At 48.3% G+C, this 23584-nt stretch overlaps 1 protein-coding gene across 1 annotated transcript; it reads left to right on the forward strand.

The window, feature by feature from the left end:
• The first annotated feature begins 2115 nt into the window (after nt 1-2115).
• Nucleotides 2116-23371, forward strand: SHBG (sex hormone binding globulin). Its single transcript, XM_079952023.1, has 8 exons — nt 2116-2290; nt 5054-5169; nt 7451-7640; nt 10093-10254; nt 15365-15533; nt 17274-17407; nt 18688-18907; nt 21434-23371. Exons 1-8 carry the CDS (start codon nt 2189-2191, stop codon nt 21610-21612), a joined length of 1272 nt encoding a protein of 423 aa, XP_079808149.1. The 5' UTR covers nt 2116-2188; the 3' UTR covers nt 21613-23371.
• The last annotated feature ends 213 nt before the right edge of the window (nt 23372-23584 follow it).

The following is a 23584-nucleotide window of genomic DNA, read 5'->3' on the forward strand; positions in this document are numbered from 1 at the left end:
GGGGTTGGGCTAGATGAATGGGGTGTAAAAGGTATAGTTAAATGGACCCCTGACCATTAGGTCCAGTCGTGACCGACTCTGGGGTTGCGGCGCAGGAGCAGGGACCGAGCAACAGGGGCTCACCCCCTTGCGGGGATTTGAACCGCCGACCTTCTGATTGGCAAGTCTTAGGCTCTGTAGTTTAACCCACAGCGCCACCCGCATCCCATATGGGGCATGGGGTGAGGCTTGCCTTAAATGGCGCGTCTTTCTGTGCGAGGAGGCCTTGCGACGCAGCTGCTTGCCATTACAAGATTGCAGTTGTGGGCCTTGCGGTGTTTTATCGCGCCGCCGCCGGCTCTCCAAACGAGCTTCTTGCAAAGCGCATCTTTGCAAAGGAGCTCTTTGGCTTGCAAGAAAAGAGAGAGGCCTTGTTTCTTGTTTGGCAAAAGCTCCCCTTCTTTTTGCTTCGAAGCTTGGAGAAGGCTTACCTCTCCTATCGTCTGTTCAAATAAAATAATTTAGAACAAAGGGAAAGAAACGCCGTGGGCTATCACCAATGGAGGCTAAGGCCCGGAAAAGACTCAATATGGAGGCCAGCTGGCCGAAATATTGGGAAATAATAGAAAAAATTGGAGACAGGTTGCAGAGCATGGAGAAATTAAAGAATAAGGTGCAAGATTGGTTACGTTACGCTCAAATTCAAGAGGTTTTTATATTGGATAAAAAGATAGGATTCCAGGTGGAGAAGTCGAAATTAGAGACAGAACTGTTGGAACCAAAGACTAAGGTACTTTCGAGAATGTATAACTTGCTGCTTAAATGGAATACACAGGATGAGACTGTTAAATCAGCCATGATAAAATGGGCTCAGGATATTGGGTATAACATTATGTTTGAGGACTGGGAAAGGTTATGGACCACCGGAATAAAATTCACGGCATGTAATGCCTTGAAGGAGAATATTATGAAAATGATATATAGGTGGTACATGACCCCAGTCAAACTTGCAAAAATATATCACCTGTCTGATAATAAGTGTTGGAAATGTAGAGAGGCTGAGGGGACATTCTTTCACCTCTGGTGGACATGCCCAAAAGTGAGGGTCTTCTGGGAAATGATCTATAATGAACTAAAAAAGGTATTTAAATATACCTTTGTTAAGAAACCGGAGGCCTTCCTCTTGGGCATTGTCGGCCAGAAAGTGTCAAAGAAGGACAGAAGTTTCTTTATGTATGCGACAACAGCAGCAAGAATACTTATTGCAAAGTATTGGAAGACACAAGACTTGCCCACACTGGAAGAGTGGCAGACGCAATTGATGGATTATATGGAATTGGCTGAAATGACTGGCAGAATCCGAGACTTGGGAGAAGAAACAACGGAAGAGGACTGGAAGAAGTTTAAGGACTATTTACAAAAACAATATAAGTTGTATGAATGTTAAGTATCTGCACGATTTAGAAAATCTCAGTTCCAGCAAATAGATTTTGTAAAATAGAAAATTAAGTTATAAGTAAGAAAAGGTCGAAATTTAAGGCAACAATATGTTTAAATTTAAGGTATGAGTAAATGATAAAAATTATCTTAAATTTAGAAGTATAATATTTGGAAAGTACAAAATAAGGTATGAAACAAGGTAATAATTTGCTGATATTTTTAATATAAATAATGCAGGGTAAAGGAGATGTGAGGAAGTCCAGTTAGTTATATATAAAAAGAATTGTATTGAATGGTTGGTTTTTTTCTTTTTCTTTTTTCTTTTTTATTTCTTTTTTTTCTATATGGTTTTTTGGTGTATTTGTTTTGGCTTTTTTGTGTACTATTTTTTGGTGAAGGGATCTTGTATGAAAATTTAATAAAATATTTAAAAAAAAAAAGAAAGAAAGAAACGCCGTGGTCCGGAGAGGCTGGCGAACGGAGAAGACAAGTCCAGGTGGCGATTTTTGGGAACCAGGATGGAAGATGCAGGAGCACACCTGGATGTGCCGTGGAACTCCAGAGAGCCGGGATCAGGCTCCGGGCCCCCAAACCCCGTCTCCCTGCCCCCATGGCTTTCTGCTGCGTCCATGCAAGCCTTGACCCCGACGAGTTTATGTCAACAACCTTTCCTGACAGTGCAGAATCGTCGCTGTTTGCCCACCGCATATCCCGGCTCGCAGCTGCAGTCTCTGCCAGACTCTGTTGAATCTTGACGCTCTCCAGAGAAATGAACCCCATCTGGCCTTGGCTGGTCCTCCTGGTGGTCTCAGGACCCTCTCGGTTGGCCGGGGAGGGGCTGCAGGAGATCTTGGGGGTCCACGTTCCCAAGGTGAGTCGGGGAGCTTTCCCGGGTAGCGGGGAGCAACCGTCCGGGAGAGGGGTGTTGGGAAGATATCGGGGGGCACACCTGGGTCCGGTATACCCCAGCCGTGCCTGGATTCGGCCTCGGGGCGTTTTGCACAGGAGAGCCCTCTGAGCACGTCCAGAGGGCTTGCAGCAACGCCGGAAGCAGGCAAAACGTCGTCTGCGTCATAGGATGGCGCAACGTTTATAAAAGTAAGCCTGGCCTGGAGAATTTCCTCCCTCCCACTAGAACTTGTGAGTGTACGATGAAGGTGAGCGTTGGAAGAGTCAGGCCAGGCCAAAGGAAGTCCTCTTCTGTGCGCTTAAACTGTGGAACTCCCTGCCACAGGATTCTTCTGATGGGAGTGGCGGACTCCTCCTCCTTCCCAGACAGGAGACTGGGCTCCGGGTGGGCTGCGTTCAGCCCCACATCTCCCGCTGACGCTTTGGGTTCAGCCTCAGGGGCATTTCGTGCTGGAGATCCCTCTGAGCGTGTCCAGAGTGTCTACAGCAGCGCCAGGGAAAACAATGTCCGGCTCGTAGGATGGGGGGGTAAGCTCTCTTTAAAGAAGAGAGGCACGGGAAATAAATATCCTTCGTGAAATGATTGCTCTGCCCTCACAAAATCCCTAGCGCCTTTTCGCAACTGCGCCGCAGGCAGGAGCTCAACAGGTGAAGTTTTCCCTGGAGGCTGCCTTCGCAAAGCATCATGGGGTTTGTAGTTTCCTCCCTGAAATGGAGAAGCAGTGGGTGATGGAAATTAGTTTTTAGAGTTTGGGAAGGGTTTCCCACCCCCACAGGTCACCTAATATTTTGAAAGTAAAGAACTGAATTACTTGGTCCCTGCCATATATTTTTTTTTCCTGACAGGGGCTCCTAGCCCCTTTGACAGCTATGGTGCTCTTCATCTGGGCAGTTTACAATATAAAAAGACAAAAATACATGCCGTCATAACAAACAAAAACACACCGTGTTTATTTTTTGAAATAATAATCGCCTTACAGCTTTGTGGGTGGGGAGAGAAGGAAAAAGAGAGGAGGGAGGGAGGGAGGGAGGAAGGAAGGAAGAAAGAAAGAAAGAACTAAAAATGTTGAAGTAGTACCTACCTACCTATATAAAATAATAAAAGTAAAAATAAAAAGGGTATATAAAAAACCCTTTGGGAGAATGAGGGGAAGGAAAAATATATTGTTATTAAATAATCTGTTTCATTGTGTGTGTGTGTGTCTTTAAAAGCAACAAACAAAAAGGGGGAAAAGAAAAGAAAAACAACAATAGCAAAGGCAATAAGGTGAAATACAGTACTAGTAAAAAATAGTGATGGTAATGATGAAAGGGTGGGAGGGGGGACGGACACTGATAGATTCCCCCCCCCCCCATTTAATTTTAAAGATAATGATAACATTACTCAATAATAAAAAGAAGAGGAAATCAGGGCTGAAGCAGAGGTCCCAGGAGGTGGACCTGTGTTGGTTCAGGCATCCTTCGAGAGTGCCAACATTTTAATTCCTGAGAGATGAAGAAGAAGAAGAAGAAGAAGAAAAGTTTGGGTCTTGTGTCCCTCCCCCTATTTCCTCCCCTTTTCTTCCCAACCCAATAATGCATGCAACACTAACGTCTCGCAACAAGTGAAACTGATCTGTAGAAAATGCAACGCATGTATTTTTGTAAAGTAATAAATTGCGGGTGGCGCTGTGGGTTAAACCACAGAGCGTAGGACTTGCTGATCAGAAGGTCGGCGGTTCGAATCCCCGCAATGACGGGGTGAGCTCCCGTTGCTCGGTCCCTGCTCCTGCCAACCTAGCAGTTCGAAAGCACGTCAAAGTGCAAGTAGATCAATAGGTACCACTCCGGCGGGAAGGTAAACGGCGTTTCCGTGCGCTGCTCTGGTTCGCCAGAAGGGGCTTAGTCCTGCTGGCCACATGACCCGGAAGCTGTACGCCAGCTCCCTTGGCCAGTAAAGTGAGATGAGCGCCGCAACCCCAGAGTCAGCCACAACTGGACCTAAAGGTCAGGGGTCCCTTTACCTTTAAATCTTTAATAATAATAATAATAATAGCCTTACAGCTAATACAGTATAACTGCTCATCCGCACAGCAGGAAGGGGCTTCTATTGACTTGCATCTAGTGGCCTCTGTTTGAGTGGCGAGTGTATTATAGGGTCCCAGGGCCTTTCACAGCTGGGCTACAGGCAGAAATTCAACAGGTGAAACCCGCCACCTCCACATCCTACTGACCAAAGCTTTATAGGTTGAAATTCTGCCTATTGCACAATTTAAAGGCGTAGGAGCCCCCTTCCGGGTGGGTGGGTAAATAAGGCGTCTATTGCAGCTCCTAATTTATTTATTTAAAGCAAATCAGACGTAATTCTGCTTCCAAGAGTTATTTTTCTTCCCCCGCGGAATCCAGATTTCATTCCCACGAGACGCCAGCGCAAGAAAGAAACGCCGACTTGACAATGGCTCCGAGCTGCACCGAAAACGAGCCCTGCTATTAATTAATTACAATTGGCTTTCTAAAGCAGTTTACGCAGGGGAAAAAATATGTATTAAATTTTAACGGGGCAACAGCGCCACCTTGTGGCGCCGAGGTGTAATGAACTGTGGAATATTCTTTATTTGCAGCAGCAGCAGCAGCAGCACCTACCGGTCAGTTCTGGTAATTCACCCGTTCCCTATTTCTTTTCCGGGTCGGTGCTGCCACCTAGTGGCCAATGATGGTAAATGGCCATTATATCTTTCCCCCCCAGTACGGCCAGTGCTTCCAGTCCGTCTCTGGAGAGGCAGGTGCTTTGAACGTTGGGCAGAGATGGGGAGACCCCTCCCCGACGGCCACATTGGTCATTGATCCGCGTACGGTGACAAGGTAAGCGCCTGAGTCACGCTGCGAGGTCCTGAAAGCCATGGGGCAGTGGCGTAGCAAGGTCAGGGGGTGCCCGGGGCGGAATATTTCTTGTCAAAACCCCACCGCCCACTGACATTTTGAAAAGAAGGAAAAAACCTGAGAAAGTTTCTGGATTTTCAGTGCGTTTATAAAACTGGTGGAATAATAATAATAATAATAATAATAATAATAATAATAATAATTTATTTATACCCCGCCCATCTGGCTGAGTTTCCCCAGCCACTCTGGGCGGCTCCCAATCTAGTGTTAAAAACAATACAGCATTAAATATTAAAAACTTCCCTAAAAAGGGCTGCCTTCAGATGTCTTTTAAAAAGAAGATAGCTGCTTATTTCCTTCACATCTGGTGGGAGGGCATTCCACAGGGCGGGCGCCACTACCGAGAAGGCCCTCCATCTGGTTCCCTGTAACCTCACTTCTCGCAATGAGGGAGCCGCCAGAAGGCCCTCGGAGCTGGACCTCAGCGTCCGGGTAGAATGATGGGGGTGGAGACACTCCTTCAGTTCTACTGGGCCTTTGAGGCCGTTCAGGGCTTTCAAGGTCAGCACCAACATTTTGAATCGTGCTTGGAAACGTACTGGGAGCCAATGCAGATCTCTCAGGACCAGCGTTATGTGGTCCCGGCGGCCGCCCCCAGTCACCAGTCTAGCTGCCGCATTCTGGATTAATTGCAATTTCCGGGTCACCTTCAAAGGTAGCCCCACGTAGAGCGCATTGCAGTAGTCCAAGCGGAAGATAACTAGAGCATGCACCCCTCTGGCGAGACAGTCCGCAGGCAGGTAGGGTCTCATCCTGCGTACCAGATGGAGGTGGTAGACAGGCGCCCTGGACACAGAATTAACCTGTGCCTTCATGGACAGAGGTGAGTCCAGAATGACACCCAGGCTGCGCACCTGTTCCTTCAGGGGCACAGATACCCCATTCAGGACCAGGGAGTCCCCCACACCTGCCCACCCCCTGTCCCCCCAAAACAGTACTTCAGTCTTGTCAGGATTCAACCTCAATCTGTTAGCTGCCATCCATCCTCCAACCGCCTCCTGGCACTCACACAGGACCTTTACCGCCTTCACTGGTTCTGATTTGAAAGAGAGGTAGAGCTGGGTATCATCCGCATATTGATAGACACCCAGCCCAAACCTCCTGATGATCTCTCCCAGCGGCTGCATGTAGATGTTGAAAAGCATGGGGGAGAGGACAGAACCCTGAGGCACCCCACAAGTGAGAGCCCAGGGGTCTGAACACTCATCCCCCACCACCACTTTCTGGACACAGCCCAGGAGGAAGGAGCGGAACCACTGTATGACAGTGCCCCCAGCTCCCAGCCCCTCTAGACTGTCCCGAAGGATGTTATGGTCGATGGTATCAAACGCCGCTGAGAGATCCAGCAGAACTAGGAAACAGAACTAGCGACTGGGGGGCAGGAAAGCACCTCTGTGACTTTAACAAGAGCAAGAAAAACAGGCAGAAATTCAACGGGTGCAGTATCTTTTGCCCCAAAGATGAACTGATATGGGGTGGGGTCAGGCCGTCGCTCAAGTGGTAGAGCATCAGGCAGAATGTCCCAGGTTCAACCCCTGAGGGCTGGGAAAGGACTCCCTGCCTGAAAAACTCTGAGAAAAACTGGGCTGCGGGTTGGTGTAGACAATACTGATGTAGATATGGCTCTCCATAAGGCAGATTCTTTGCACAAGAAGTCGCTGGTTCAGTTTTTGGCCCCTCTCGTTAAAGGACGGCAGGGAATACGGTAAAGATCTCTCAGTTAGGGACGCCAGTCAGAAGAAGCAATACTTAGAGAGATGGGCCAATGACCTGACTCTGAAAGAGGCAGCTTCATGTCGTTTGCTTCGCCAGTTGGATTCCTGCCTGCCTGGGAACAACCCTTCTTAAAAAATAAAACAACAACCAAGAAAACAAAGGAGGGGAATTTTAGAGTTGAGATAACTTCCAAACCAATATTATTATTACTATGATTTATTATTATTATTGGTTTGGGAGTTTAATAATAATAATAATAATAATAATAATAATAATATTTGTGCCCCACCCATCTGACTGGGTTGCCGCAGCCACTCTGGGCAGCTTCCAACACATATAAAAACACAATAAATCATTAAACATTGAAAAGCTTCCTGCATTGTAGGGGGTTGGTCTAGATGACCCTCAGAGGTCCCGTCCAACTGTACCATTCTGGGATTAAGTGGGGCCTGGCTGATCTCAGCAGCTTCTGATTCCGTCTCCCCAGTGCCACCTCCTATTTCGACTTCCGCACCTTCGACCCGGAAGGCGTGATCTTCTACGGGGACATGAGCCCCGGAGTCAACTGGTTCCTCCTGGCTCTGCGCAACGGGAAGCCCGAAATCCAGATCCACAACACCTTGACGAATGTCACCGTTTCCGGGGGGCTGCGTCTCGACGACGGCCAGTGGCATCGGGTACGGGGTGTGTGTGTTTGTGTGTGTTCCTGTGACAGATGCAAAGTTTAGGTAGATGAAGACGCAACTTAGGTAGATGAAGACGCAACTCGCTCTGCACAAACAGACCCCTCTGAAATGCCCCAAAATATTGGGGCAGGACCCATATGTGGTCTTGGACTGGGAGGTGCCAGGGAGGACCTAACCTGGCACTCCCCAAACTATTAGAAGCTCCTGACCCCTTGGCTTCATAAACCAACCCCACATTTGTTCAGGTGACGGTAAAGGACAGAGCTCCCGTTGCTTGGTCCCTGCTCCTGCCAACCTAGCAGTTCGAAAGCACCTCAAAGTGCAAGTAGATAAATAGGTACCGCTCCGGCGGGAAGGTAAATGGCGTTTCCGTGCGCTGCTCTGGTTCGCCAGAAGCGGCTTAGTCCTGCTGGCCACATGACCCGGAAGCTGTACGCCGGCTCCCTCGGCCAATAAAGCGAGATGAGCGCCACAACACCAGAGTCGGCCATGACTGGACCTAATGGTCAGGGGTCCCTTTACCTTTAACTTTGGAAAGGCGGCAAGCAAATAACATGATTGATTGATTGAGCGCTGTTAAACAGGAGGGGTATGAGGGCCTCTGTGTGTCAATATCTAAGGTGTAGTAGTTAGTAAAGGTAAAGGGATCCCTGACCATTAAGGTCCAGTCGTGACCGACTCTGGGGTTGCGGCGCTCATCTCGCTTTATTGGCCGAGGGAGACGGTGTACAGCTTCTGGGTCATGTGTCCAGCAGGACTAAGCCGCTTCTGGCGAACCAGAGCAGCGCATGGAACGCCGGTTACCTTCCCCCCAGACTGGTACCTATTTATCTACAGTCATACCTCTTGTTACATTTGCTTCAGGTTAAATCTTTTCAGTTTGCGTCCTGCGGCGACCCAGAAGTACCGGAAAGGGTGACTTCCGGGTTTTGCCGCTCGCGCATGCGCAGACGCTCAAAATGACGTCATGCGGTGAATCTCGACCAGTGCACCCGCAGACACGGTTTGCGTTCTGCTCATGTTGTGAACGGAACTCTGGAACGGATCCTGTTCGCAACCAGAGGCACCACTGTACTTGCACTTTGACGTGCTTTCGAACTGCTAGGTGGGCAGGAGCAGGGACCGAGCAACGGGAGCTCACACTGTCACGGGGATTCGAACCGCCGACCTTCTGATTGGCAAGCCCAAGAGGCTCGGTTGTTTAGGTGCCACCCATTTTGGGAAACTCTGATCTAAAGGAAGGGGGAGGGCTGTAGCTCCATGCGAGAGCATCTGGGTCCCGGGTTCAGTTCCTGAGAACTGCAAGTAGGCCTGGGAGTGGTCTCGGCTGAAACCCCAGAAATCTGCAGTCAGTGTGTAGACAATTTACCAGACTCTGAATAAGGCAGCTTGGCCCCTTCCAAACACCCCAATAAACACAGCCCCTTGGCTATTTGCTTCTGCTCAAAAAGCCCCTGTGTTAATTGAGCAACACTAAAGCGCATTGAAGGGCATTGTTCATATTAAAATCAGAGTGCTTTTGTTCTGCTCTTCAGGGGGAAAGGGGGCTCCCAGAGATGTCAGTGGCAAAGCACTCCCTGCTCTCAATCTTACAATCTCAAGCTGCTTTCAGTTTTTTTGTCTGTTTTTGAGATGGGATCTGAAATATACTCTGAGTCGAGAGTGGATTTCGTGCTCTTTATTCAGCTCATAGTGGTGAGGAGGGAATGAAAGTCCCCTCAAAGTATCTGCTTTATATACATTATTTACACAATGGGCTGCATGTGATTGGCTAATTCCGGAATTCTCCTTTAAGCCAATCAGGTTGTGGATTCACTTGCATCTGGAGCTGGATTGGGTGGCTCCTGCCGACCAATCATACTGCTGCATTGTTCTAGGACCAATCAGACTGCTGCATTCTGAATCCTATTGTTCTAGGACCAATCAGACTGCTGCATTTTGGATCCTATTGTTCTAGGACCAATCAGACTGCTGCATTCTGAATCCTATTGTTCTAGGACCAATCAGACTGCTGCAGTTTGGATCCTATTCAACTCAGTACATAACAGGATCTTTGCCTTTCACACCCACGTGTGAATTCTGTGTAGCGTCTGCATGTCACAACTGACATTCCAGTCCATATCTCTCTCCCCATCTGTGCTTTAATTCAGACCTCCCTTTCTCTGGGGGAAACCTGCCACGTTAAAAAAAAAAAATACCGCTGTTTGCGGGCCTGTTTGTCATATTAAGCCTCCCGTGTGGAAGACACGACACGAGAGGGAAAGGAGTGTGGAGGGAGGAGGAAAACAGAAAACCCCAGCACTCTTCCTGAGCTTGCAGAGCGATGTGCCTGTATGATATCAACCGCTGAATGCTTGCCCTTGTTCCTGCCAGAGTAGAGAGACAAGGAAGGGGAAATTGTGAGCCTTTCCTGTTCCTAACGTCTCTCCGCTCTGCCCGACAGATCATGGCGAAGAACGAGGGGCACAGTGTCCTGCTGGCGGTGGACGGCGTTGACCAGCTGACCCTCAACCACGTCTCCGAAGCCATCGTGGAGGCCCCTGTCTTCGCCCTGCGCATTGGCGTCGGGGGCTTGCTGATCCCCACGGAGGAGCTCCTTGTCCCAGTAAGAGAGCCTGTCCCCCTCCTTGTACGCTAGAAGGGGCTGCAGGTGGGGGCTGGAGCTCCTTGGCACAGGTATGGCTGGAGGAGCCAACAGTAGGTGGCGCTAGAGGGCACTGTTTCTGCATCAGGACCCCCCATCTCCGGCAGCATAGAGCGGAACGGTTTGTTGGGGCTGCAATAGCTGGAGACCGGTCCTCTCTCAGTGCCAAACATCGCTGTGGAATTGGGGGGGGGGTGCTTCTTGAAAATATTGGGGGGCTGCCCCCTGCCCTCCCAGATGGTGAGCCTGGCTCCCTCTGGTGGTGGGGGTTAGAAAGAACACCAGGTCACTAATAATAATAATTAATAATAATAATAATAATAATAATAATAATAATAATAATAATAATTTATTTATTATTTATACCCTGCCCATCTGGCTGGGCTTCCCCAGCCACTCAGGGCGGCCTCCAACACAATATTAAAATACAGTAATGCCTCAAACATTAAAAGCTTCCCTAAACAGGGCTGCCTTCAGATGTCTTCTAAAAGTTTGGTAGTTGTTTTTCTCTTTGACATCTGGTGAGAGGGAGTTCCACAGGGTGGGCGCCACCACCGAGAAGGCCCTCTGCCTGGTTCCCTGTAACTTGGATTCTCGCAGGGAGGGAACCGCCAGAAGGCCCTCGGAGCTGGACCTCAGTGTCCAGGCTGAACGATGGGGGTGGAGACGCTCCTTCAGGTCTACTGGGCCTTTGAGGCCGTTTGGGGCTTTCAAGGTCAGCACCAACACTTTGAATTGTGCTCGGAAACGTACTGGAAGCCAATGTAGGTCTTTCAAGAAAGGTGTTATGTGGTCTCAGCGGCCGCTCCCAGTCACCAGTCTAGCTGCCGCATTCTGGATTAGTTGTAGTTTCCGGGTCACCTTCAAAGGTAGCCCCACATAGAGCACATTGCAGTAGTCCAAGCAGGAGATAACCAGAGCATGCACCACTCTGGTGAGACAGTCTGTGGGCAGGGAGGGTCTCATCCTGCGTACCAGGTGGAGCTGGCAGACAGCCGCCCTGGACGCAGAATTGACCTTCGCCTCCATGGACAGCGGTGAGTCCAGAATGACTCCCAGGCTGCACACCTGGTCCTTCACATGGATAGAGCCCCTGTTTGATGGATGGAGGGCTGGAGGGTTTCTAAGAATCCTATACTGTTCTTCTTCCAAACAGATCCCAGGGCAGCATGCAAGAACCCACCCTTCCTGTCAGTTTAATGTTTATTTATTTTATTAAACAAAATAAACACAGGACAAATTGCATGGAGAACTATGGTTTCAGCGCAAGGTTGGACGTTATCGTTGAACTTGCTCTTCCAAAACAGTACAAAAAATACCCCTTTTTCCATAGCTCAGCCAGTGGAACATTTCGGAGTTGTGGGTTCGAGATCCACGTCGGGAAAAAGATTCCTGCATTGTAGGGAGTTGGGCTAGATCAGGGGTAGGCAAACTAAGGCCCAGGGGCCGGATCCGGCCCAATCGTCTTCTCAATCCTGCCCGCGGACGGTCCGGGAATCAGTGTGTTTTTACATGAGTAGAATGTGTCCTTTTATTTAAAATGCATCTCTGGGTTATTTGTGGGGCATAGGAATTTGTTCATTATTTTCCCCCCAAAATATAGTCTGGCCCCCCACAAGGTCCGAGGGACAGTGGACCGGCCCCCTGCTGAAAAAGGTTGCTGACCCCTGGCCTAGATGATTCACAATCCTGCGAGGCTGGTTTATATGTATTCTTTTGTCGTATTTCGGCATAATCAAATGGACCACATTTTCTCAATCCATTCAGATATAGCAGGAAATACGCCCTGCACCCCCGTTCCCCAAATTTTAGCTTTTACAATCTTAGCAGCAGTTAAACGTTATAATTGTACTAAAGCGTCATAACAAATCTCCTCACGTACCATCGAAGCAGCAGAAGTCAGGTTTGAATTTCTGTCGCCCCAGCTGCCTCCACAGAAACAGAATTAGCTGTAGCCTCAGGCAAATAAATCTGAACGGCAATAACATCCCTTAATCTCTACAGTGCAAACCAAAACACAGTTTCCTCCGGCAACTTAGCTGGGTATGAGAGACAGCTGTCTATCGCAGGGGTAGGCAACCTAAAGCCCGGGGGCCGGATCCGGCCCAATCACCTTCTCATTCCAGCCCACGAACAGTCCGGGAATCAGCGTGTTTTTACATGAGTAGAATGTGTCCTTTTATTTAAAATGCATCTCTGGGTTATTTGTGGGGCATAGGAATTGGTTCATTCATTCCCCCCCCCAAAAAAATATAGTCTGGCCCCCACGAGGTCGGAGGGACAGTGGACCAGCCCACGGCTGAAAAAGGTTGCTGACCCATGGCCTATCACAACAGACCCACAAATATATGTGTGTGGGGGAAATAGATTACCGTATTTTTTGCTCCATAAGATGCACTTTTTTCTTCCTAAAATGTAAGGGGAAATGTCTGTGTGTCTTATGGAGCGGATGCGTGGTCCCTGGAGCCGAATTGCCCAGGGCAAAAAGCAGATCATGCCTTTTTCTTTTTTTTTTTTTTGAAAGAGGGAAGTGGGTGCTGAAACAAAGCCGCTGATCGTTTGCCCAATCGGGGAGAAAGATAAGGGGCGCTAGAGATAAAGGAGGCTGCCTGGGAGGGGGAGGTAAAGACAGCAAACTTGCAAAGGGGGGAAACAGGAAGACTAAAGCAATAAGGAGAGAAATTAGAAGGAAAGGAGGAGCAAAAAACTGCTCCAGTTAAGGAAAAGACACTAAGGCAAACAAGAGGGAAGGGAGTGTTGAAAGGAAACAACTGATCGGTGGGATCGCAAGAGAAATAAGGGAGGCTAGAGGAGGCTGCCTGGGAGGGGGGAGGTAAAAGCCCATGGATCCTCAGGATTTTTACATTGGTCACCCCAAATTCACCATCAGATCACATGTCTGTGGCCACAGCATGAACCACAAAAATCATACACCCAGTGTTTTCCTCCTCTAAAAACTAGGTGCGTCTTATGGAGTGAAAAATACGGTACATGAAACTGGGAGAGCAAATCAGTCTAGAAAACCCACACTCAGAAGAGGGGGGGCTTATTCTGAAATGAATTGCAATTTGCAATGTCCCCACGGTCATCTAGTCGAGCCCCGTACAATGCAGGAATCTCAACGACAGATGGCCGTCCAACATCTGCTTAAAAATCTTCAAGGAAGGAGAGTCCACCACTTTCCAAGGGAGTCCGTTCCCCTGTTGAACAGCTCTTGCTGTCAGAAAGTTCTTCCTAATATTTAGTCGGAATCTCCTTTCTTGAAACTTGAAGCCATGGGTTCGAGTCCTACCCTCCGGAGCAGGAGAAAGCAAGCTTTCTCCATCTTCCGTGTGATACACCTTCAGATACTGGAAGATGGCCCTCATATCTCCTCCTGGTCTCCTCTAATCAAAACATACCCAGTTCCTTCGACCGTTCCTCATCAGGCGTGGTTTCCAGACCCCTGGTCATCTTGGTCATCTTCCAGCTTGTCAACATCCTTCTTAAATTGTGGCTCCCAGAACTGGACACAGGATTCCATGTGGGGTCTGACGAAGGCACAGTAGAAGAATATTATGACTTCCCTTGACTTGGAGTCAGGAGTCAGCAAACTTTTTCAGCAGGGGGCCGGTCCACTGTCCCTCGGACCTTGTGGGGGCCGGACTATATTTTGAAAAAAATAAATAAATGAACAAATTCCTATGCCCCACAAATAACCCAGAGATGCATTTTAAATAAAAGGACACATTCTACTCGTGTAAAAACACACTGATTCCCGGACCGTCCGCAGGCCGGATTAAAAAGGTGATTGGGCTGGATCCGGCCCCCGGGCCTCAGTTTGCCTTCCCATGGGTTAGATCAGGCTTCCTCAACCTCGGCCCCCCAGATGTTTTTGGCCTACAGCTCCCATGATCCCTAGCTAGCAGGACCAGTGGACAGGGATGATGGGAACTGTAGTCCCGGGCCTCAGTTTGCCTACCCATGACCTGGACAGAAGGCTTTTGTTGATGCAGCCTAGAATAGCTCTTTATTCTGTAGCACAGCTGTTCTCAACCTGTAAGTCCCCAGATGTTGTTGGACTACAACTCCCATCATCCCTGAGCTCCGGCCTCGCTAGCTAGGGATGATGGGAGTTGTAGTCCAACAACATCTGGGGACCCACAGGTTGAGAACCGCTGCGCGTAACACCACACCACTGTCTCACCCTCCCCTGGGACCCCCATGTCCCTTTCCACATGCGCTGCTGTCGAGTTGGGGGGTGTGATAGGAATTTTATGGTCTTCGATATATGGTAATGTTCATAAGTGTACCAACCAAGCACATACATAGATCAGCACAGGAAGGCCAACCTGGAACCACTTTGATTCCTAAACTGAGCCAATGTTTTCTCTGCAAGGTCAAAGTGGAAAAGCCTCCCCATTGTCTTTTCCTTCACAAATCCTGTCTTAAGGGTATGTCTGTGTTTGAATAGGGTGTGAGCCTGTGACCTGGCCCAGGAACTAAGTATTTATCACTACAAAAGACTAGCCAGGCTACCCAGGAAATCCAATCAAGTAACCTGCTAGACAGGAGATAAACAACGACAGGAGAAAAACAATATTAAAATGTTCCGCCTTTTCTGTGATGTAGGTGTGATGTATCTGAGGGGTGGTCTTAGGTTACACCCCTTCTGTGATGTATGTATGATGTTTCTGGGGTGGTCTTGATCTACAGGGTGGCAATTTCAAAAGTCTTTATAAGGCCCTGCACACCATTTTTCTGGGTCCCTCCTCTCTCCTGCAGGTGAGGGGAGCACCCTGTTGCAACAGATCAATAAAGATCAAGCTTACTAGCTGCTTTGCTTCTCCATATTCTCTGGTTGGCCTCTGTTATTCTCTCCTACCAATAGGGAACCTATGTAAGGACTCTATATGGGCTCTTGGATACCCCATAAGGGAAAAAGAACAGATTTTCTTTACAACAGGGGCTCACACCCTATATCTCCACCCCTAGTTTTTCCTCCCTAAGTGCAGAACCTTGCATTTGTCCCTGTCGAATTTTGGTTTTCCTCTCCCTGCCCTTCACCCTCTTCGCTCCCTTTCCCTTCCAGCTCAACCCAGCCATGGACGGCTGCATGAGGCGATGGAATTGGCTGAACAAGAGCACCGAGTGGCTGGAAGGCACGTCCCTGGAGGACAAAGACACCAAGGTCTGCTTCCCCACCATCCGCAGGGGGAGTTTCTTCCCGGGGAACGGACTGGCCACCTTCTCCCTATCAGGTACCAGTTGGACAGGACCCCACGAATGTCTCGCTCCCCCAATTCTGCAACCCAAGCCTAGATCTCTGTTCCCTTGAGCTGAATAGCAAAAGCCACAGACCTTCCATTGCGATGCAATCCTGACACCGGTTGCCTTTTTTTTATATATATATATCATATTTATTGGTGTTTCAAAAAGTTACAAGAATAAAAAAGAAAGAAAAAGAAAAACAGAAAATACAAAATACAGAAAAAAATAAAAACAATTAAAAACAAATCCATCTTTCCATATCTTATCTATCATTTGCATGTTTCCTTGACCTCATAGCTCCCTTTTTTGTATTCTAGTTCATTAGTTGTTTCAGCAAATCATTTCCTTCTTTGTTTTTATCTTACTAATTTATCTTAATATATTGTAACTTTACATTCTGACCTGTTAACAATCCATTTTTACTTAATCCTTACATTACTGCTAAAACCACATAGCTTCATTCCAGCATCCTTCTAACATTCCTTAATTTTACAATGTTTCTGTAGATAGACTTTAAATTTCTTCCAGTCTTCTTCTACCGACTCTTCTCCCTGGTCTCGGATTCTGCCAGTCATCTCAGCCAATTCCATGTAGTCCATCAACTTCATCTGTCATTCTTCCCGGGTGGGTAGATCTTGTGTCTTCCAATACTTTGCAATAAGTATCCTTGCTGCTGTTGTGGCATACATAAAAAATTTTCTATCCTTCTTTGGCACCAATTGGCCGACCTGACACCGGTTGCCCTAAGGCCAGGCTACCGCAATGCCATCGCTGTGGGGCTGACGTCGCACTCAATATGGAAGCTGCTGTGAGTGCGAGATGCTGCGGCCCGGTTGCTGAATTATAGGCAATTAGACTTATGAACCTTAGTGGTACACCCAGCACAACTTTGTTGCTGTTGTTTAGTCGTTTAGTTGTGTCCGCCTCTTCGTGACCCCATGGACCAGAGCACACCAGGCCCTCCTGTCTTCCACTGCCTCCCGCAGTTTGGTCAAACTCATGCTGGTAGCTTTGAGAACACTGTCCAACCATCTCGTCCTCTGTTATCCCTTCTCCTTGTGCCCTCCATCTTTCCTAACATCAGGGTCTTTTCCAGGGAGTCTTCTCTTCTCATGAGGAGGCCAAAGTCTTGGAGCCTCAGCTTCAGGATCTGTCCTTCCAGTGAGCACTCAGGGCTGATTTCCTTCAGAATGGATCGGTTTGACCATATTTTGCACTCTCCTCTTTCACCCTCATTAAAAGGTTCTTTAATTCCTCCTCACTTTCTGCCATCAATGTTGTGTCATCTGCATATCTGAGGTTGTTGATATTTCTTCCGGCAATCTTAATTCCGGCTAGGGATTCATCCAGCCCAGCCTTAGTCTTTATACTATCAACTATCAATCAGAGATCTGCTGCCAGAGTTCAGGGAGTTCCTATGAGTTCCTACCTTGGTTCGCGAATGCCTCGTGACTTGAACGCTTTGGCTCCCGAACGCCGCAAACCAGGAAGTGAGTGTTCCGGTTTGCGAACATTCTTTGGAACCCGGACTCCTGACGGGGCTTCTGATTGGCTGCAGGAGCTTCCTGCGTGCAATAATTATTTGTCCATATTTTTTCTTCCCAATTTTTTGTGTGTTGTTCCAGTCGTTCTCTCTCCTCTCAGTTATGATACAATGAGGACTGTGTAACTCTCAATAAGCTTATAACCCCCCCTCTTCTCTCTCTCCCCCCGCAACTCTCACCCTCCAGGCCTCCCTACTGGAGTCATCTCTGACAACCGGATCTGGTCCCTGACTGTGGAGATGTGGATCGGGGCAGCCCCGCAATCAGCGCCCCTGCTGGCTGCCTCCGCTTTCCCCCTGCGCTTGAGCCTGCATCGCACAGTGAGAGCTGCATCATGTAGACCCCAAGGAAGGGGGGGGACGATGAGGCGTGGCCCCCAAAACAGCAGCACTGGGACCCCAGAGACCCTGAAATAATGGACACATGGGTGTACAAAATGCAAAAAGCATGGGGCGCATGTGAACCGCACGTTAAGCAAAGAGTTTTGATGCAGGGAGAACTGTCATGGCTTCCTTCCCCCCCCAAAGAATTCTGGGAGTTGTAGTTTCTTGAGGGTGCTGGGAGTTGTTACAACTACATTTCCCAGAGTTCCCTGGGAAGAGGGATGGGTGATTAAACCACTCTGGTCCCTGGCCAACGTGGCCATTCTCCCGTCAGCCCTTGCAACACAGGTGTGCTGGCTCGGACTGATGGGAATTGTAGTCCAAAATAGATGGAAGACCCCAGGTTGGCTGTCGACCAATCGCTCCGGTCTGACCCCACCAAGCATCTCGCCAAAGATGGACGGGAGAGCCTAGCCTCCTGCAAACGTAGGTTGGGGGGAATCTGGTATACCTGAAGGAGCGTCTACATCCCCATCGCTCAGCCAGACACTGAGGTCCAGTGCTAAGGGCTTTCTGGTGGTTCCCTCCCTGTGGGAAGTGAGGTTACAGGGAACCAGGCAGAGGGCCTTCTCGGTGGTGGCGCCCGCCCTGTGGAAAGCCCTCCCACCAGATGTCAAAGAGAAAAGCAACTACCAGACTTTTAGAAGACAACTTCTAAAGGCAGCCCTGCTTAGGGAAGCTTTTAATATCTCAAGGACTATTGTATTTTAATATTTTGTTGGAAGCCGCCCAGAGTGGCTGGAAAAACTCAGCCAGATGGGCAGGATATAAATAATAAATTATTATTACAGTGGTACCTCGGGTTACATACACTTCAGGTTACAGACTGCTAACCCAGAAATAGTACCTCGGGTTAAGAACTTTGCTTCAGGATGAGAACAGAAATCGTGCTCTGGCGGTGTGGCAGTAGCAGGAGGTCCCATTAGCTAAAGTGGTGCTTCAGGTTAAGAACAGTTTCAGGTTAAGAACGGACCCCCGGAACGAATTAAGTACTTAACCCGAGGTACCACATTATTATTATTATTATTATTATTATTATTATTATTATTATCTCTGGTCATAACACCAGCCAACACCCACCTTCGGCGAGACTTCACATTTCGCCACCAGCCACCTTTTTTCCTGCCCGTCATGTGTCTGTGAGTTCCAGAGATCTCTCTTGGCTGGCCAGGTTCCTAACCTCCTGCCCTTCTCTCTTCCCCCATTTCATGCTCCAGGATCTGACGGCTCACCTGGGGAACAAGACGGTCCTTCAGGTGCCCTTCCCCCTGGGGGGCTGCCTGGATGCCCCCCTACTCCTGAGCATCACCCCGTCCCACGCCACGCTCCGCCTGGGTGACGCAGAGACCTCGAAGCCCACCCCGAAACTGGATTTCGAAAGCCTGAAGCACATCTGGCTGGGAAAAAAGGGGGACTTCGTCGTCGGGGGGCTGCCTGGTAGGTGTCCCCCTAAGAAATGTGTATGTCCCCCCTGCAAAGGGGTGGGGAATCTCAGCTCCAGGGTGTGGCCCCCAGACCTCTCCACCTGGCCCTCTGAACCTTCCCCCAGGCTGCACCCCTTACCATCCTCCTAGAGAGGTTTTGTTGTTGTTGTTTAGTCGTTTAGTCATGTCCGCCTCTTCGTGACCCCCTGGACCAGAGCACGCCAGGCCCTCCTGTCTTCCACTGCCCCCCGCAGTTTGGTCAAACTCATGCTGGTAGCTTCGAGAACACTGTCCCACCATCTCGTCCTCCGTCGTCCCCTCCTCCTTGTGCCCTCCATCTTTCCCAGCATCAGGGGCTTTTCCAGGGAGTCTTCTCTTCTCATGAGGAGGCCAAAGTCTTGGAGCTTCAGGATCTGTCTTTCCAGGGAGCACTCAGGGCTGATTTCCTTCAGAATGGATCGGTCTGATCTTCTTGCAGTCCATGGGACTCTCAAGAGTCTCCTCCAGCACCATAATTCAAAAGCATCCATTCTTCGGCGATCAGCCTTCTTTATGGTCCAGCTCTCACTTCCATACATCACTAGTGGGAAAACCAGAGCTTTCACTATATGGACCTTTGTTGCAAGGTGATGTCTCTGCTTTTTAAGATGCTGTCATTGCTTTTCTCCCAAGAAGCAGGCGTCTTTTAATTTCATGACTGCTGTCACCATCTGCAGGGATCATGGAGCCCAAGAAAGTAAAATCTCTCACTGCCTCCATTTCTTCCCCTTCTATTTGCCTGGAGGTGATGGGACCAGTGGCCGTGATCTTAGGTTTTTTTGATGTTGAACTTCAAACTATATTTTGTGCTCTCCTCTTTACCTGGCCGGAAATGCGTCTCATAAGGCCCCTTCCTTGCCAGGATGGAGGCTAGAGAAAGCTGTGTACAAAGGTGCAATTTGCATCCCTTGCTCCGCCCACATTTGCCTCTGGCCCCGCCCACCACCGCCGTGTGGTCCTTGCATGGCAGCCCAGGCAGAAAGGTGGCCCTCGGTCTGCAAAAAAGCTCCCCCACCTCCCTGTTTTACTGTTTCCGTTCTAGTCCAAACCCGTGTGTTGTTTTCCAGCACGCTTTTATTTCCTGCTCTAATTTAAAACATAAAATTACAGTGATCCCTTGGTTCTCAAACGCCTTGGTACTCAAACAACTTGGAACCCAAACGCCGCAAACCCGGAAGTAAGTGTTCTGGTTTGCAAACTTTTTTTGGAAGCCGAACATGCTCTGTTTTGAGTGCCACACTTCCATTTTGAGTGTTACGCCAAGATCTGTCTGTTTTTGCTATTTATTTTGCATTTTTGCAGCTCTTTTTATTTTATTTTCAGCTACTGATCTATTGGTTGTGTGACTGCAGTACATTTTTTACTCCTTTCATTTTATGGATCGATGGTCTCATTAGAGAGTAAAATTCATTTGCTCAATTGCTTAATAATAATAATAATAATAATTTTTTATTTATACCCCGCCCTCCCCAGCCAAGGCCGGGCTCAGAGCGGCTTACAAGCAATAATAAAAACAAGATGAATGATTACAACTTAAAAACAAAAATAAAATACAACATTAAAATAATGGAACATTAAAATATTAAAATGTAGCCTCGTTGCAGGAGGAGAAGGAAAAGAAAAAAAAATGAGTAAAATGCTTAGAGAGTAAAATGTTCAATTGCTGTTTTAGGGGTTGTTTTTAAAAGTCTGGAACAGATTCATCCGTTTTGCGTGACTTTCTATGGGAAAGCGTGCTTTGGTTTTGGAACGTGCTTTGGTTTTGGAACAGACTTCCGGAATGGATTAAGTCTGAGAACCAACGTACCGCTGTACCTGTTTTTGACTGTGTGCCCTCTTGTGGTGGCAACCAGTTGATTAATAGGGCATCTGCTGCAAAAAAAGGTGGTCTTGGGGGGTGTGAATGCCACTGCCTATGTTGTTGTTGTTGTTTAGTCGTGTCCGCCTCTTTGTGACCCCCTGGACCAGAGCATGCCAGGCACTCCTGTCTTCCACTGCCTCCTGCAGTTTGGTCAAACTCATGCTGGTAGCTTCGAGAACACTGTCCCACCATCTCGTCCTCCGTCGTCCCCTCCTCCTTGCGCCCTCCATCTTTCCCAACATCAGGGTCTTTTCCAGGGAGTCTTCTCTTCTCATGAGGTGGCCAAAGTCTTGGAGCCTCAGCTTCAGGATCTGTCCTTCCAGTGAGCACTCAGGGCTGATTTCCTTCAGAATGGAGAGGTTTGATCTTCCTGCAGTCCATGGGACTCTCAAGAGTCTCCTCCAGCACCACAATTCAAAAGCATCCATTCTTCGGCGATCAGCCTTCTTTATGATCCAGCTCTCACTTCCATACATCACTACTGGGAAAACCAGAGCTTTTACTATACGGACCTTTGTCGGCAAGGTGATGTCTCTGTTTTTTAAGATGCTGTCTTGGCCATTGCCTATAAGTGCATATAAATCATCTTTCCTCCATTGTGATACCCACCCATTCCATTCCACTTCTGTTTCATTACAGGACAGGAAAAATTCCCGGCGGCCCAAGAGAGGAGTTTCTTCCGGGGCTGCCTGCGTGGGATCCGGGTTCAAGGCCACGAGCTGGACTTCGATGAGGTGCAATCCAGAAGCAACTCTATCTGGCCCCACAGCTGCCCCGGAGCCGACGTAGGCCAGGCCAAGGCGGACCAAGAGGAGTAGGGCATACGTTGGCGCATCTTTTCCCATGGAATCACCCTCCTTCTCCCAAGCGAAAGCACACACACACCCATCTCCTGCCCCCCCAGCTCACTAATCCCCCCCTTTGCACATTTAACACACAACCAGGCCGCTCTCAACAGTCACGGATTCTCCCCCCAAGGGACCCTGGGAAATCTAGTTTTCCACAGCTGCCGAGAACACGAGAGACAGGATGCTGCTGCCACCTGTCCAGCTAAGCTTCCTGTTTTCACGGCGGCCATGCCCACGAGCAGGATCCGAGTGCGAGAGTCGCTATCCCAGCTGTGGGTGCAGTGCACAGCCATTGTGGCAAGGAGCCTTTGACAGCTCTCTCCTCCATGAGGGTTGTAAGGCCGTCTGTCATGGATGCTTTAGCTGGGAATCCTGCATTGGTTTGAATGACCTCCGGGGGTCCCTTCCGACTCTACGACTCTGTGATTCCAAGGAGACCCTATACCCCTCAGCGACTTACAATTCCCCTAGCTGGTGGTTAAACTACTCTGCGAATGGTTCCTCCATGAACAGAGGACTCTCCTCTTCCCCCCCCCCTTTTTAAAAATTTTATTTTGACAAAGTAATCATCACAAATAAATAAGGATAAAAACGAGCACCCCACGCCCCCAAGGCCATTCCGTTGTAACCATCCAACCTCCCAAAATTTCGACACCTCTAGCGATGGTTTGACCCCTTTCCGTTTTGACAAATTCTATTAACACCTTCCCTATCGCCTCAAAATCATTTCTCCTGCGTATTCCCTGTCTTACCTTAAGGGCAGATGTTAATTTATCATAAATAGCTATATCCCACACCTCTTTATAGCATTCTTCCATTTTATATTCCCCTTGGCCCTTCCGCTTCCTAGCTATAATAATTCGTGCAGCCGTCAATAAATTTGTGAGCAAGTCCTTTGTAGCCTGCAAACTGTCCGGCCCATCATAAATTGATAATAATGCAACCTCTGGACTTTTGGTCAGCTTTAAGTCAGTGATTTCTGTTATCTCCTTAAACGCCCTTTGCCAAAAATTTGTACGTATTTACACATGTGAACATACTGTAATTCCCTGTTTCCTGGCATCTCAGAGGAGTCTCCTAAGAACTCTCGGCGCCCTTAACAAACTACAGCTCCCAGGATCCTTTGGGGGACGACGACACACTGTTTAAAACGCCGTGATTCTGCTTTAAATGCGCAGTGCAGACGAGGCCTCAGTCCGATGTGTAGTTGTGCGATTGCTGAGTGGCTGGGAACGGCCTGACCAGATTTTGGTTGTGATTGTGGGCGGTTGTGCGAGGTTTTGCGTGTGTGTTGTGTGTAGGGACAGGGCGGCGATTGAATATGGCAGTCTCAGCTTCCTTTACTTTCATGTTGTTCTTTTTCCAGTCCTAAGCGTGGTGCTTCCCATTTTTACGGCGGTCTGCCATTTTTAAACAGAAAAGAAATCCTTGTGAAAGTTCACCAGCATCTCGGCGCAGATTTATTTTCATGTACACATTTTTTTTGCTTGATATAGACATTTTTGCAAAGCGATTTCCCCTAATTTAGTGCAATTTTGGGGGATATGTTTTATATATATAGATACACACACACACACACATATATATATACACACACACATTTATGTATATGCATTTATATTCACACTTTAGTTTAGTACAGTATGTACACATTATTCCTCCTGTACACATTTCTCAGCCGGAGAGAACTGTATTGCAAACTCAAAAAGAGAAATACGAATTTCAAAGGGTGGATGTGTTTCTGTTTGCATAGCGTTTTTGGAGTAGCTAGATTCTTCTTTAAATACAAACTGAACTGAATCTTTCCTCAGTCCCTTCTGGGTGTGGAACGTGCCCCTGGCAAGTCAAAAATTCTCCTGGTTTTGACTGAACTTAAGCCTACCCAAGAGAGCCAAACACGTCGCGGTGAGTGACTTTATAAAAAGGACGCAAAGGGCCGCCG

Source organism: Podarcis cretensis (genome assembly GCF_951804945.1).
Source record: "Podarcis cretensis genome assembly, chromosome: 13".
Classification (NCBI taxonomy): Eukaryota; Metazoa; Chordata; class Lepidosauria; order Squamata; family Lacertidae; genus Podarcis; species Podarcis cretensis.

Excerpts from the sequence above, each read along its gene's own strand:
- SHBG (XM_079952023.1), top strand. The coding sequence starts at position 2,189 with ATGAACCCCATCTGGCCTTGGCTGGTCCTCCTGGTGGTCTCAGGACCC. Across the intron at positions 7,641-10,092 it reads ACGACGGCCAGTGGCATCGG|ATCATGGCGAAGAACGAGGG; the intron begins GTACGGGGTGTG and ends TCTGCCCGACAG. Across the intron at positions 15,534-17,273 it reads GGCCACCTTCTCCCTATCAG|GCCTCCCTACTGGAGTCATC; the intron begins GTACCAGTTGGA and ends CTCACCCTCCAG.